This window comes from Pleurodeles waltl, chromosome 8 (genome assembly GCF_031143425.1).
Source record: "Pleurodeles waltl isolate 20211129_DDA chromosome 8, aPleWal1.hap1.20221129, whole genome shotgun sequence".
Lineage (NCBI taxonomy): Eukaryota > Metazoa > Chordata > Amphibia > Caudata > Salamandridae > Pleurodeles > Pleurodeles waltl.
The window spans coordinates 70,674,360-70,690,082 of NC_090447.1; the positions used below are offsets into that span (position 1 = coordinate 70,674,360).

The 15,723-nt window shown below is 47.3% G+C and overlaps 1 protein-coding gene across 2 annotated transcripts in view; it reads left to right on the top strand.

Moving 5' to 3' along the window:
• The window catches only part of NUP98 (nucleoporin 98 and 96 precursor), a 603,720-nt gene that overhangs the window by 497,695 nt on the left and 90,302 nt on the right, over window positions 1-15,723 (top strand). For both annotated transcript variants that reach the window (XM_069203729.1, XM_069203730.1), the window contains exon 27: window positions 5,392-5,535. In XM_069203729.1, coding sequence (XP_069059830.1) covers window positions 5,392-5,535 — 144 coding nt within the window. The remainder of the gene's footprint in view (window positions 1-5,391; window positions 5,536-15,723) is intronic.

The window sequence follows — 15,723 nt, forward strand, 5'->3', positions numbered from 1 at the left end:
TAGGCCAAAAGAACTTCTAGTTCACTGTGCTCCCCTTTTGCCTTACCAGCACTTCTCGGGCGTTTACCAAGGTGATGGCAGTGGTCGCAGCGCATCTGCACGGATCTGGTGCTTCAGTATTCCCCTATCTTGAGGACTAGCTTTTGAAGGTGGGCTCGCTCCAGGCTGTCATCTCCCACCTCCAGACTATGGTGCACCACCTGCATTTGCTGGGGTTCTCTTACCAACGTGCTGAAGTCACACCTGACTCCCTCTCAGACGATCCCTTTCGTCAGAGCTGTTCTAGACACAGTTCAGTTTTGGGCTCATCATCCCTCGCGGTGATATCGATGTTTCAGCCTCCGTTTTGGATTTCACTGAGGCTGCTGGGCCTCATATCCTCCTGCATCCTGCTGGTGACACATGCCAGATGGCATATGAGGGCTCTGCAATGGAACCTGAAGTTCCAGTGAGTGCAGCATCAGGGAAATCTCTCCAACAGGGTTCAGATCTCGGAGGGAACTGCACGAGGTCTGCAGTGGTGTCTAACGAATCGCGATTGGGTCAGAGGGAGATCCCTTCCCCAACCAGATCTGACAGTAGTGACAGATGTCACTCCCGTGATGAGACTGCTAATTGGGAAAGGCGGTGATCAGTTATCTGGTCTCTGGCGCAGTCCGGGCTCCACATCAACCTGTTGGAACTCCAGGTAATCAGGCTAGCATTAAAAGTATTTCTACCTACTCTTAAGGGAAAGTAGTGCAGGTGCTCACAGAAACACCACTGCCATGTGGTACTGCAACAAGCAGGGTGGGGTGGGGTCGTGGACTCTGTCAAGAGGCTCTGCACCTCTGGACGTGGCTGGAACAGGGCATTTTCCTGGGGAGTCAGCATCTGGCGGGCTGTCTTAACGCAAGAGCCAACAAACTCATCTGACAATGCTTAGTTGATAATGAATGGCATGTCCATCGGGAGGTATCACAAGGCCTCTTTCAGCAGTGGGGAGAGCCTTGGTTAGATCTGTTCGCCTCTGCAGGGAAGGCGCAATGTTGGCTGTTTAGCGCGTTGGAGTTTCCAAGGCAGCACTCGCTCGGTGACACTTCGTCACAAGTGAATCTCCAGCCTTCTAGACTCCTTTCCACCCATACCACTTCTGACCAGAGTTCTCAAGAAGGTCAAGAGTGCCTGGGCCCAAGTAATTCTTGTGGCTCCAGGTTGGGCACAAAGGATCTGGTATCCCGAGCTATTGAGCATGGCCATTGATGCTTTGATCAGACTGCCTCTTCTAGAGTATCTTTTGTTCCAGCAGCAGGGGAGGGTTCTCCACCAAAACCTGTCCAGTCTCCACCTTCTTGCGTGGAGATTGAGCAGTGACAGTTGAAAGCTTTTGATCTTCCACCCGAAGTCTGTTGGAAGAAATGTGTGGCATGGTGCATATACAAGCCTGTTGACCCCCTTTCTGCCCATGTCTCTAAGGTTCTGTTTGTACTTTCTTTTGCTCAGCAGGGGTCTGTCATGGGCGCACTCAAAGGTTATTTTTCTGCAAACTCTGCTTTTTAAGGTTGCCTGATCAACTTTTCCTTTAAATCTCCTATTGTAAATAGGTTCCTTAAAGGCCTTCTTTATATGTTTCCTCCATTTCCATTCATTATGCCCCAATGAGACTTGAATATGGTTTTGACAATCCTGATGTGCGCTCCTTTAGAGCCTCTCCACAATTGGCCTACCAGGCTTTTCACTTTGAAAACAGCCTTCTTTGTGGCCATCACATCTGCTTGCAGGGTGACTGAGCTGCAGGCGTTGTCATCTAAGCCGCCCTATTTTTCCATTTATTCTGACAAAGTGGTGCTTCGCAGTCGGGCTTCCTTTCTGCCTAAAGTGGTTACGACCTTCCATGTAGGCCAGTACATCACCTTGCCTACTTTCTGCGCACCCCAGCATCCTTCTAAGGAAGACGAGAGAATTCACTGCCTGGACCTAAAAAGAACATTGGCGTTCTACCTTGATTGTACCAAAGTTTGGGGTGGATGATCAACTCTTTATTGGTTATGTGGGTGTGACGAACGGTCGGGCAGTGCTGAAGAGAACCATCTCTTGATGGATCGTTCTCTATTAAAATGTTCTATGCACTGGTTAAGAAGACACCCCCGGGGGTTTGCATGCTCATTCTACTAGAGCTGAAGCTGCGACTACTGCGTTAGTATGCAGAGTTCCAGTCCGTGACATCTGTCAGGCGGCAATGTGGACATCATTGCACACTTTTACCAAACACTACTGCCTGAACAGTAGGTCCGTAGGGGCAGGCATTTTCCTATAGTACTTTCTGGTGTGATCTTAGTTTGTGGGGCCCCCTACAGGGATGGTATTGTTTGGTTATCTATTCTAAGGAAAGGAATCGCTCTATTAGATGGACAAGTTACTGACCTTCAGAATCTCCTTATGTGGTAGACAATAGCTGCAGATTCCTTACTGAAATCCTCTTCATTCTGCGAACTGATGTCTAGGGTCAGGGACTCCCTTTCCGGGCCTTAGTTTTTATGCACCAGTGGTCAGTGTTCTTCATGGCTCTGTGCTTCTGGTGTATAAAGTTGTGAAAAGAAACTGATGTCAGCGTGCCGGGGTGGTGCCTATATAGGACCCACAGTGTCCTTTCTGGCGCAGACAACAGACCCGGAGCCGATTAACGCCACCTAACGGTGCGCACCGGTACCACTGAAGTAACATCTACAGATCCAGACTGACGCCTGGAGAGATTCTAAGGTAAGGAGTCTGCAACTAGATATTGTCCCTACCAGATAGGGCATTACCGAAGGTAAGTAACTTGTCTGTCATCTACCTTTGATCTGGAGCTTCTGCAAGTGGTTGTAGTGGCACCTCAATTGTCTAGCAAATTTACACACTCGCACCTCAGTGATGGACCTCTGAGATTGTTGTCCCAGAATTAGTCGTAGTCCATTTGCAGTAGATAAGCAACTAAGTCAACCAAGCATTAACAATAAAACTGATGAAGTCCTCTTTAGTACACTCATGACAAATTCCAGTTCCTGGCTGTTATCTAATATTTCCTGACTCCTACCATATAACAAAACTGTACATTTTCCCATAGCTTCATTTGTTGTATTTGATCCCCAGGGCCTGGCAGTTCAGACTACACATTTACTATTGAACCGGCATCAAGAGTGATTACATATAGTGTGTGTCTGTCTAAAGTGGCACTGCAGATGAAAAGCAAGGGACTGGAATGCAGTCCTAAACCCACACCAGTCCTTGAATAATTCAGGCATTCCGTCCACCACTTTGTTTTACCAGACAGATCATGCAAAGCGGAGAATGAGATCTGTTTCTTTGATACTTCATTTTTGTTTTTTTATAGAGTTGCTCAGCAAGAATAATTTTTCAGACCAAGGTCTCTACTTTAAGGGCTGATACAAAGCGAGGATTTTTCTATTAAGGCTGTTATTTCATGCCCAGATTCTTGAGATGGTAGTCTTCCAGATGCTTCGCTAATCGTCTGTGTGCTTATTTGGGGAAAATCCTGAATTAAAACTTTCTTTCAACATGAAAGAGCTATATAACTCATGCAAATACCACTCTAATGTGACATAAGTCAACCAGCATTCTGCCTCCAAAAGTAGTGATGCACTACATTCTGCATAAGATAAAGTTTGAAAAGGTCATGGTTACTGTCTTCACCCTCCTCTGATCTAACGAAGTGACATGTTCGTCTAACATTTTCTATTTATTGCACCTGTTACATCCTTCTCACTGGTAATGCTTGAGGGATAGAGTGCCGAAAGGTAGGTATTGTTTCTGACCAAGCAACATCGATTAGGAAACTGCAGGACAATGTAGATTTAGATAGAAAAAATTATTGCTGTAGACAATTGAATGTTTTTTTGGGTTAAGGAGGAAACTTCAAGGGGTCTTTCCATAGGTTGCTGGGTCTTATAGATGTATGTATTCTTTTAATTCTGCAACATGAAATGACCGGATATTCATTAATACTGAGTATCTAGAATACTTTCTCAAGAAAGGTAATGCTCTATATTTTTATCATATCCACAAATTCCTATGCAGTGGCGCATTCTTTTTCTTTTTGTAGGAAGTTGTCATATTTTACTTTAAAATTACAATCTTCAGACGACGCTCTTGGTTGCTACATTTTTATGCCATTCAAAACATGAAAGAGAAGGTGCAGATAGGCTTTATTACTCACTCTGCCTAGAGAAAAATACAGTTTAAGGTTCCAGCCTCTGCATGCTGCTCTGGAAGGCATATCCAACCTCCAAGCCCCCCTTTCAAAAATGTTCCCAGGATGCTGGGCTCTGTTCTCCTGTTTTTTTTGTCTTAATCTTTTATTGTCCCCATTGGACTGATAACCTTGACACATTTGAAGTTACTTGTGCTTCCTGTTTTAAGACAGTTTTCGCATCACACTATTTTGTTTCCTCCATCAGCCAGTATGACTTTACTGTGTGGGGGCTGCTGCTGTGTCAAATGAAAACAATTTGAAAAGTATAGATATGCTCTTCAACATTATCATGGTCTGGAAGGCAGTGTGTCAAAAAAGTGCTCTTAAGCCAGAAATTGTCTATGCCAACATTTAAAAGATTGGCAGGGATTTCTCCTCTGCAGCAGAAAATGTTCCATAACCTTCTTGGAATACAGTGCTGATGGCCGCAGGTGGGTTTACCAACAGGGACATACTCAGAATAACCAATGCCTCCACCCAAATGCTATCCAAGACCACTTTGGCCCACCCCAAGAATGTATTCAGAACCTAAGAAGGGGACACCGGTTTCCTATTCTTGGCACTCCAGTTCAACATTGACACAGTAAGCATTTAAGGTAAGGTGCTCAACATCAAGACACATGCCATCTGTCTATACAGCATGGAGTTATCAAGTTTCAAGGGACACTTGGTCAAAGGTACCGTGCCATGAGGGACACTTTGTCAATCACAGCATTTCCATTTTGTCCACTAGTGAAGACCTTTATACTTGAAACCACAAAAATGATTTTAAATTCTGCACCAGCAAAACTTAAAATTCATTGAAATGCCTTCCAAGAGACAAAATAAATATTCTCCACAATAAATACAAGATAACACAAAAGGAACCATCACCTTATGCTCGTCTTCTGCAGAAGAAATGCCAGTCTTAATACCCCATTGCTTTGTGTACAGACCATAACTTCTCCTTTGGACATTACAAACAGATGATGAGAAAGTATTTTTTGCCTTAACTTGTGTGCCAGCTTTATTGTAACCAATGCTTAGGATTGTTGCAATGTTGCTTATCACATTTGGCGAAGACAGATCTTCTAAATAGCATATTTCTTCATTTGAATTACTGTTTGATGTCTGCATTAAGCAGTTTTCATCTATTTCCATTTTTTTTTTTTTTTTTACAGGTTTGGCACTTGTCAGACAAGAGATGCATAAATGTGTGTGCTCAGCTGGATTGGAAGCGGTGCCTCGCTGTCCACCTGTGGTACATGCTACCTCCTACTGCCTCTGTTCCTGCAGCTCTCAAGATGTATGAAGAAGCATTTCAGGTATGGGTGAATGCTTTTGCGTAAATATTAATCCTTTCTGTTCCTCTGCACTGAAAACCCACTACTTAGCAGTTGATACTGCCACCCTATATAATGTAGTACCGCTATGTGTGGATATAACCATTCTGAAAGCTATGTGTAACTTGTTCCCTAAGATAACCTAAGTATTTGTAAGGCGCACGTTCACCCGTAGACCTCTTGGCGCGGAATAACAGATGTTTATTGTTATCCAACTCCATGGTACTCATTTTACCTACCTCCGAACTTGGATGAAAAGCTGAGTGAACCAGCCGGGATTGGAACCTGTGACCATGAGGTCAAACACAGGTCCCTACAGTGGATGCATTTGTCCACTAAGCCACCAGACCCGACCAGTTGGTTAATGTTGCATTACCCATGTCACTAGCTGTCTGCGGTTACTAATGTATTTTACGTTGGGAAAGTGGCACAGTTTTGAAATTTCAGACCTCTACGACCGTACTAATGCACTATAGGAATTCAACCCAAGGATTGTTGCAGTTTCATATTACCATATCACCGACTCTCAGCAGATATGTGGATGGCGGACCATAGATGTTCAGTTAATTGTAAAGGGTGTTTTGTTTTAAAATACCTGAAGACCTTTATAGTTTACTAACAACAGCAAGACCTCCAAAGGTTATCGTGATGCAAAATAAAAACTAGAAAGCACCCTTGTAACTTGGTAGCGCATATCTCCTTAAATGCCTTTGGTGATTAGGAGTTTAGTCGCAATAATCACAAATAAGATATTCTCTGTAGTAAAAATTGTTAATGCCCACAGCCGCCCGCTCTCCATGCATGTGTTCCATCTAATGAACTGGCCAGGTTTTATTTTAGATTTCACTTTATATTTACTTAAATTTTACAGATTGCCAGATTTCTCAAAACCTTGTGAGGGCCTCATCTAAATATACCCTCTGCTTAGTCTCCATACTGACCCGTGACCACGAAATAGCCAGGAGACCGTGAAGATTGTTTATCTGCTGCTCGGGTCACAAGTCCCAGAGCCAAGAGAAAACTGGCAGAAAGGCCACGTATCTTGGATCTCATCAGCTTAACACGTTTTTGTGAGGTTGTAATTAAAAAATAACCTCAGTTGTTCAAAGGTCAGTAATGCAGAGTTTTCTTATTGGCAACTTTACTTTTCATTATCACAGTACCTGTGTCAGTTTGGCAAGTTCTCCTCCCAACATGCACCATGTGGCCATGATTATCACTATAAAAAACTCTATCACCTACCGTGTGAGCTCATACTCCGATCTCTCTACTTGCAGCTAGGACTGTAATGAGAGAGACAGATCTACTCTGATCTGATTTTACCAAACACAAAGGTAGCGACCCAGGAACCACAGGAAGGAGGGCAGTGTCTAGAGGCCCAGGAATCGCACAATGGATGAGACTAAGGTACTGGGACAAGAAAGGATAATCTAAGTAATGAAGATTACAAGATTACTGGTAATTGGTGTGTTGCGTCTGCAGCCTTCCCCCTATCCCAGTAACCACTGCAATCCTCCAGTAATGTAAAGTACCCAGGAACAAAGATTATATCTGCACAGTAATGAACACATTCAGAAGGACTAGCCACAAAGAAGCACGCTGGCCCAAAAAAAAACATTAGCCTTGCACCCACAACCACCACAGAATGGAGTGAAGGCAGAGCAAGTAGTCTCCAAAAAAAAAAAAGACAACCGGACAACCCAGTCTGTCCACACCCAAAAGGAAACCTAAATGAGAGCAGATTTCCACTGCAACAAAGTAGAAGGGGAGATGCAATCAACCATAGGAATGGAGAACTGATCCGAAGTCCAGCAGAACAGGAAGCCAAACTCAACACATCTGCAAACACAAACTCTGGACACAAGGCCACAGACTAAGACCAACCACGAATGAAACTCCAAGCCACCACTTAAAGTGGCCTAGCATCCAGAACAGAAATGGAGCAGCAGCCCTGGCCAGAAGAAAGACTCCATTGTAGGCCAAGTCCCAGACATCAAAGGAGACAACGTACTGAAGAACACGGGAATGCTACGCACCCTAGAATCTACTGGCTGAAGAGAAGGCAAAATGAACAAAACAAAAACGATCACCCAGGCGCCACCTCATATAGTTGAAAAAATGGGCAGTGAGGACAGCATGGTGACAGTCAAGACCCCCCAAGACTAGCTCAAGAGCTGAGGCATGAGAACCTCCACCAGGGGTGGCCCTCAAGGCCCACCACATCATAGAAGGCACTCGTACGACCAGCCAGAAGTCCCTGACACAGGAGACTTGTGACACGAAGGCAGGGCTATGGGGTGCACATCCCACAAGCCTCAGCAGGAAGCTAGGGAGGCGAGAGGGGAAGGAGAACCCACGGAAGACCATAGTCAATGGATCGCCTATCAGATACCCTGCAACAACATAGTGGACTAGACGATTTACCTCATTCCACCAACTGTGCCGAACCCAGAGTAGGCAACGGATGCATGAACGGACACGACCAGAAGTGGAGGCAAAGGAGAGGGCAGAATGACGACCATACACCCCTTCCACAGGACCCAGCAGAGGCAGAACGGCACCTTTACTGTGGGTAAAGATAATCCCTCGGGAGCCCCCACAACAGTTACACACCTTGCCAAAAGCAGCATACCACTTAGGATAGATGAACAGACAATAATGAATACACTGTGTTTCTTACAAAAAAAATGGGAAACCCACTGGTTTAGGAGAGGGAGCCCTCACACATCCATTCGGATGTTATGCTTCATCATCGGGGTGCTCCTCGTCAGACCGGCGCTGCAATGTGAGACGGGCTCCCCGTGAGGGGGCTCTTTGCTGGAGATCTTTTATAATAACTGCTGTGGTGGAATGTGAGAAACTAAAACCTACAGGCAGGTAGTAGCTCAAGACAGGAGAGGGTTGAAATTGGTTCTGTACCCCATCAAAATCACTAATTAATTTAATAGTCAGCAAGGGGATAAGACCAAGATTAAAAACAACTTGAAAGTGATAAATTGAGATAATGCTCAAACACTTTCTAGAATAGGGGGTGGGAAACTATCTCAAAGCCACCTAAATATTGGTCAACATGTTTCACGTCTGGCGGTTTAACAGATCCTATGACGCTTCTTCAGGACCATCAAAAACAAAGAAACTTCTCCTGTATCACAAGGAACAAAGTACCTAGTACAGTTTATCAAAATCAAATAAACAAAACGTCGCAGTCACTTACAATGAAGCGTACTGACCAACCGGTCAACTAAACACATATAGGTCACCCATCCCCAACTGTTGGAAGGGCTCCTTAGGAGGTACCTTGGTTACCCCCACTTTTGGCATGTTTGTCAGTGTGTTTGACTGTGTTCCCTGGGATCCTGCTAACCAGGACCCCAGTGACTGTGCTCTCTCCTCTAAATATGGTTGCTGGTAACTTTCTATCCCCACAACTGGCATATTGGTGCCCCCAATCTGATAGACTTCTTGCTGCAGATTCCTTACCTTAGTATTCCCTGGCATCCACATGGAATCTGGAATTTTTCTGCTGAGCAGTACCCTGTGTGCGGCGTTCGGATCTGCGTACGTCGTCTGGCTCGCCGTGCCATCATCAGCGTCGTTGGAGTCATCTGTAAAAGTCACGGTCTTCTATATGGGCACCACCCCAGCGCGCACGTCAGTTCTTATCCTTCCGCCCTGGTTAAGCACAGGACCGGAAAGAGCTACCCTTTTTTTGACAGTTTGTCGAAGATGGTTTCCGATTGTCAGTGCGATTACTTTGAGGAAGACTGAATTCAAACCGTGTGGTGCATGTCAATCCACCATGTCGGTCACAGATCCACACCAAGTTTCTTTGGTGCCTCGAGAAGGACCACGATGTGAGGTTGTGCTCCAGCTGTCGGGCCATGGCTTTGAAGGCCTTGAGAGAGAGTTCTCTCAAGCTTCTAGCGGCCCGGAGACACCTTCGGTCACTGTGACTCCGAGGAGGTCACTGTCCCGCTCCAGGAGGAGGTCGTGGCATCGCTCCCGGAGCCCGAACATCTTCCTCGCATTAGATGTCCTCGGAGCTTTCAGGTAAGAAGCACAAGAAGCGGCTGACGAGCCATCTAGGGAATGTCGACGTTCTAAGCACAGTTCCACAGAGTTGTTGCCAGGGCGGACTGTGTCTAGACAGCCACCTCCCCTTTCCGGGAGCCGGAGCAATCCCCACTCAAAAAAAAAAAAAGATTTTAAGCTATGTGCCTTGTTTTTTAGCAGGCTGCACCTTTGGGTGGGTCTTCAGGGCCTGCGGGGTCAGCAGGGGCCCCTTCGGATTCGATGCGAGCGACTTAGGCCTTGGCACCGCTGGGGACCCCAGGATCTGATGCTGGATCTGGACCGGCGCTGGTCCCTCAGTCCATCTCCGGCGCCGGGCCTTACGTCGACACTCCCTCCACCACCGGTGCGCCCTGGTGGTGGTAGCACCATCCTCATTCTGGATGATCTGGAGACGGAACAACATCATGCAATGCCAATTCCGACTTTGACGGCGTCAATTAGGCCCAAATCAGTGCTGGAGGCTTATTTTGAACAGCCAAGCACAGGAGAGGAATGGGAGGGGTCTGAGGACCCTTTAGAATATGGACTGGAGCATCAACAGGACTGGTATGAAGATCTAGGGGAAGGCAGTGGACTGGATACTTCTCCAGATGCTGGCATGCTCTCTCCTCCTTATGTGGCTACGTAGGAGGGGGCATCTTATGCTATGGTGGTGCGTAGGGCAGCTGAGGTCTAGATTTGCCTACGGTGCCAGTCATGACTAATATCCTGATGGAGGTGCTACAGCCGGGGGTTGCTACATCAGAGCCGATGTTACCCTTTAATGAAGCCCTTACGGATGTCCTTCTGGGGACATGGTCCAAACCCAGCACTGGGGCTCCTGTGAATAGGACAATCGGCCGCCGCCATCGTCCAGCTCCAAACGACCCTAGTTCCCTCACCAAACACCCCACCCCGGAGAGCTTGGTGGTCCAAGCCTCCACTTCCAGTGGTGCCATCCCTTCCGTTTCCCCGGATAGGGAATCCAAGAGGGTGGACCGGCTTGTGAAAATGTTTTCTTCCCCCAGCCTGCAGGGGCTGTAGTGGTCGTAGGAGGAATTGCCTCTATATAAACCTGTTCCCAGATGCCGTTGGAGGGCCCAGGGGGCCAACAATATCTACCTCTACCCTCAAAGGGTACCCCAGCCACTGGTAGTGGAATTGAGGGGGCCTTTGGAGTGGAACCTGGCTTGCCACTGGCTTGACAGGTCACACAGGAGATACAAAACTCCTTTGTCCCGTCAGACATGTGGGGATAATGAAAGTGAGGGACAAGTCTGTCCCAAGTCTTGCTTTACCCCAAAAGGCCTGCAAGGGGAATGCATGTGCTAAAGTCAACAGAAACTCCCTGAACTTCTAAGGAATGACCAACCTCCTGGTGGCACCAGATTTGGGGTCCCTTGCCTCAGAATAAAGGAGGCTGTTGTCCCGGTATACCCTATGGGTCCCACTGACATACTCTGCTTCCTGAGCTGCAGCTTGCTGCCTCAGACTTTCTAGAGTGGGCAGGTCTTCTGCTCTAGACTAAGCTCTGCCCTGGTGGGGGTCCTCCTGCACCTAAGAGCTCAGCTGTGTCCGCCTTCAGCTCTTCTGGTGTAGAGTCCGCCAAGACGTAGGTTCCTCTCCCTTCGGAGTGGGATCCTCATTGGATCTCTGAGCAGGGGGCAACTTTTTACCCTGCCTGCCTCTCTTTTCGGGAGCTTCCTGTGTTGTTTTTCCAGGCTCCAGTGCTCATTATTCCCTTTGCTTTTTAGCCTGCGCTTTGGTTAATGCAAAGATATGCCCAGGGATCCCCAGCATTGCTGCATGGGCCTTCAGCTCCACTTCAGCCCAAGCTGAAGTCTCCTAATCATTACCTTACAGACACTCTACGGGTAGATCCGTGAACACCCCAACGCCATTGATTAAGGGATGCTGCCTGTACTTCCCATACTAAGGCGGACAAATAGCTAGGGTGGCAAGGTCAATGCCACCATCAGAACAAAACTGCATTAATGGTATCCCTGACCGGAGCCCACTACAGTCCCCACGGTGAGCCCAGCTTCACTTTAGAAGTGACTATTGCTACCACTATTGTTGCTACTGCTAGGGGTACATGTGGTAGTAGGCTTGGTGTTCTTTTTGCGACACGTGCTGTCACCTGCCCTGTGGCATTTTTGTCTACAAATGTAGCACCAATGTTTCTTGTGGGTAGGGGAAGCGGACTTAGACCCTTCCCCAGAAGAGTTTTCTGGGCTGATGAAGACTTTCTTGGTTTTGTCCCCACCCTTGTCCTGATTCATAGGAGAATCCTTCTTGGAGTCACCCCCTGAGGAGGTTTTCTACCCACCCTGGTACAAACCCATTTGTCAGTCTTCTTACCCAATTCTTGGGGAGAGGTCAGATCTGAGTTCACCAGGAACTTATGCAGTCTATCGGTTGTGCAGTTATTAATGTGCTCTCACAAGTAGATTATATAAGCCCTGAAAATCATGCACATTGCTACCATGTAACCAGCCTTCCAGGTTCTTTACAGAGCAGTCAAAATCAACCCAATCCTGGGAGGACTCCTTTCTAGTCTCCCTGAATTTGCTTCTGCACTCCTCAGTGATTCAACCAAACCGCTCAAGGAGTGCATTCTTGAGTCTATATAACAAAAAGTATACTGTTCCAAGGGTGCATTCTTGAGTGCCTGATAGTTATCAGCTGCATCTTCTCTGACAGTGAGAAGTTTGACCTTACCATCATCAGAAAAAGAGAGCCACAAGATGGCTGCCCACTGTCTTTGAGGGACCTTCTGAACTTTACAGGCCCTCTTAAAGGCAGTGAACTACTTGTGGGTATCATCCCCAACCTTGTAAGTAGGGACACATTTACTTCGGTTCCTAGAATTATACGAGTCCTCCCTGACCCTGGTGTCCCTAAAGTTGTGGCTGCCACCATGGGGTATTAGCCCCAAACTTTTTCCCCTTCCACTGCCAAGGCCTCCCTATTTAGGAATTACTGCTGCAGCCTCAGGTTGGCCTCCTCTAATCCCCTCTGAGTAATAGTGGACCTACTTGTGTCACCCCCTTCTCATTCCATGAGTGCTCCCTGTAGGGATGGTGTTTTCCTCAGTTTCTCCCTGACCATCCCCAGTGAGACTTAAGTCTTCCCTTGCTAGGATGGAGGGGGAGGGGTGGGGGAGAATCATTCTCTACCTCCTGCTCCTTAGTGTTCAGACTATCCGCCTCAAGGAATGATCCTAGGAGGAGAGCCTTCGTTGGGATTTCTCACTGTTTTACTTTATCTTCCTGAAACCACACATTTCCCTTAACTCCTGAAAAGTAAGGCTCTCATACCTAGTCTGAGGCCTGGGTTGTGTCTTCCTCTAAATACATTTACCTAGAATAGTGTGGGTGCATCTAGCTACTCCAAGTAACTAGACTTTCTAAAGAGTTTAGAGAAGGGGGTATACTAGACACCCAACTTAACTAAACTAGAAGTCTAGTGGTCCTAATCAGAGTGTAGGGTGCTCTATAGACTAGTGGTGGACTTTCGTGTGGGCAAGTTATCAGTAACAGTGGTAAGGCAATTGCAAGTCTCTTATCCCACCTCTGCTCCACCAAGGAACCAGCTAGGAAGCTGGTCTGGTGTGTGGTGGACACCTGTGGTGTTGGCACCTTATACCAGGTCCAGGCAACCTCTGTTAGTGAATGTAGGCAGTGTCTAGGAAGCCAGGGCTCTTTAGAGGTAGCCGTGGATGAGCAGCCAAGACTTATCTAGGAGTGTAAAGCACTTGCAATACCACAGCAGTCACACAGCCACTTATCGTACCAGACAGTGTTGCAAAAATAAAGGCACTTTATAAGTAATCTAGTTCAGAGGTACTATAATAGACAGTCCCCTCCCCCCACTGGAGGGAAGTATACACTATATAAATACCTACAGTAATAGTTAGGAGTTAGCATAAGAAAGAACAAGCATTGGCAAGAAATTGTAGAAAATAGTTCGGACCCTAGGGGAGGACCAAACCATCTACTAAAATAGTGGAATGAGAAGTGAAGCTCCCACCCAAGGATATGGAATAGCTGGAAGAACTCTGGCCCCTAAAAGGTGAGTATGTAAGTGACTCCCAGCAACCAGGAGAGCAGAGGTAAGTACCTGGTCTTCCCAAGGACTAAGAAGAGGACTTAGAAAAGGAACTTTGTAAGAACAGGACCAGACCAGAGGAACCCAAAGGGGGGGATTTTGGAAGAAGAGGACCTGCAAAAGAAAGGGACGGAGTCCAGTCTATGATGGAGTGTCCAGACGGGGCAGGAGACTACCCACCCTTCTGTGGATGAAGATCCGTGTCGACAGGGGAGGAAGATCAGCTGTGGAATGCAGGAGCTGCAGAGAAGTCCTTTGAGTTGTGCAGGTTTTTTCCCACGTCGGCTGCTGGGTCACAGTTGGTCAGTGGTTAGGAGGACCACACACAAGCCTTGGCAGTTGAAAGTTGGAGCAAAAGAAGAGTTGCAAGGCTGAAGAGGGCCAGCAAGGTCCAGAGGACTCAACCTTTAGAGGGAAGTCAGGGCTGACTCTCAGCAGTCTGCAAAGCCAGCCAGGCACAGTAAGTTGCAGTGAGGCTCAGTCAGCACACCTGGAGATGAGTCCCATGTCGCTAAAGCAGCAGAGGAGAGACTGTCCTTGCAAGGATGAAGTGCTGGCGGCTGGGGCTACTTGAAGCCTGAAAATCCCTTGGCCCAGGAGTCAACCAGCCTTGGTTGCTGCAAGAGTCGTGGTGCACAGGGGTACTGCCCTGCAAGGAGAGGCAATGGCTCACCGTCTCCCAAAAGTGACAGAGGGCAGAGAGGACCAAGGTGACCACTCCGGACCACCACCTGTTACAGGATCCACACAGTTCCATAGGAGAGCAGATCCACACCGCTGGATATCATTGCCTTCGGTGCCTGCAGATGCAGGGGAGTGACTCCTTCACTCTGAGGGAAATTCCTTCTTGCTTCTTGGTGCAGCTGAAGTCTTGCCGACCCCAGAGGATGCACAGCCGGGGAAATATTGCAGTTGCTGGAAGGAGCCAGGGAAACAATGTTGCAAGGTGAGGTTGTCTCAGGAGTTGCATTCTTGTCGGTTTCTGAAGTGTCCATATGTGGTTCCGGTGGTCAAGAACAGAAGAGGTAGATGCAGAGGAGTCCTGGTGGAATCTTGCATGCTGAATATGGGGACTTACAAGCAAGGGAGTCCTTAAATAGTCTCAACATGGGACTTGGTCACTTTGCATGGTGGCCACCTTTCAGAGAGGATAACTGATGTCACCTGTCTGACCTGGCCACTCAGATGCTCTCAGGGGCTTCTCCACATCTTGGTTTCAAGATAGCAGATGCAAGTGGCCACCTAGAGAAGCTCTGGCCACCACCCCTGTGGTAGTGATTGATAGGGGAGTGTTCACTCCCCTTTCCTTTGTCCAGTTTTGCGCCAGAGCAGGGACCGGGGTCCCTGGACTCGTGCAAACCGATTTATGCAAGAAGGGCACCAAATGTGCTTATGCAGGGTGCCCTCACACACAGAAACCCGCACTCCTCCCTCTGGGCTAGGAGGGCCTACTTGAAGGCAAGATGTCCTGGTGCAGTGACTAGCAGTGAAACGGTGCATGCACCTTTTCGGCAGGCAGCGATAGTTTGCATGGGCTCCCATGGGTGACATAATACATGCTGCAGCCCGTGGGGGGGACCCCTGGTGTACCAATGTTCTGGGTACCGAAGTACCATATACTAGGGAGTTACAGTGGGTACACCAGTATGCCAAATGTGGGGTGTAAAGGGTACTGTAGGAAGTTGGCTCTGTATGCACTATTTCAAAGTAAGGAATAGTATGCACAGAGTCCAAGGGTTCCCCTTAGAGGTAAGATAGTGGCAAAAAGAGATAATACTAATGCTTTATTTTGTGGTAGTGTGGTCGAGCAGTAGGCTTATCAAAGGAGTAGTGTTAAGCATTTGTTGTACATACACTGGCAATAAATGAGGAACACACACACTCCGAGACAATTCCAGGCCAACAGGTTTTTGTATAGAAAAATATATTTTCTTAGTTTATTTTAAGAACCACAGGTTCAAATTTTACATGTAATACTTCAAATGAAAGGTATTGCAGGTAGGTACT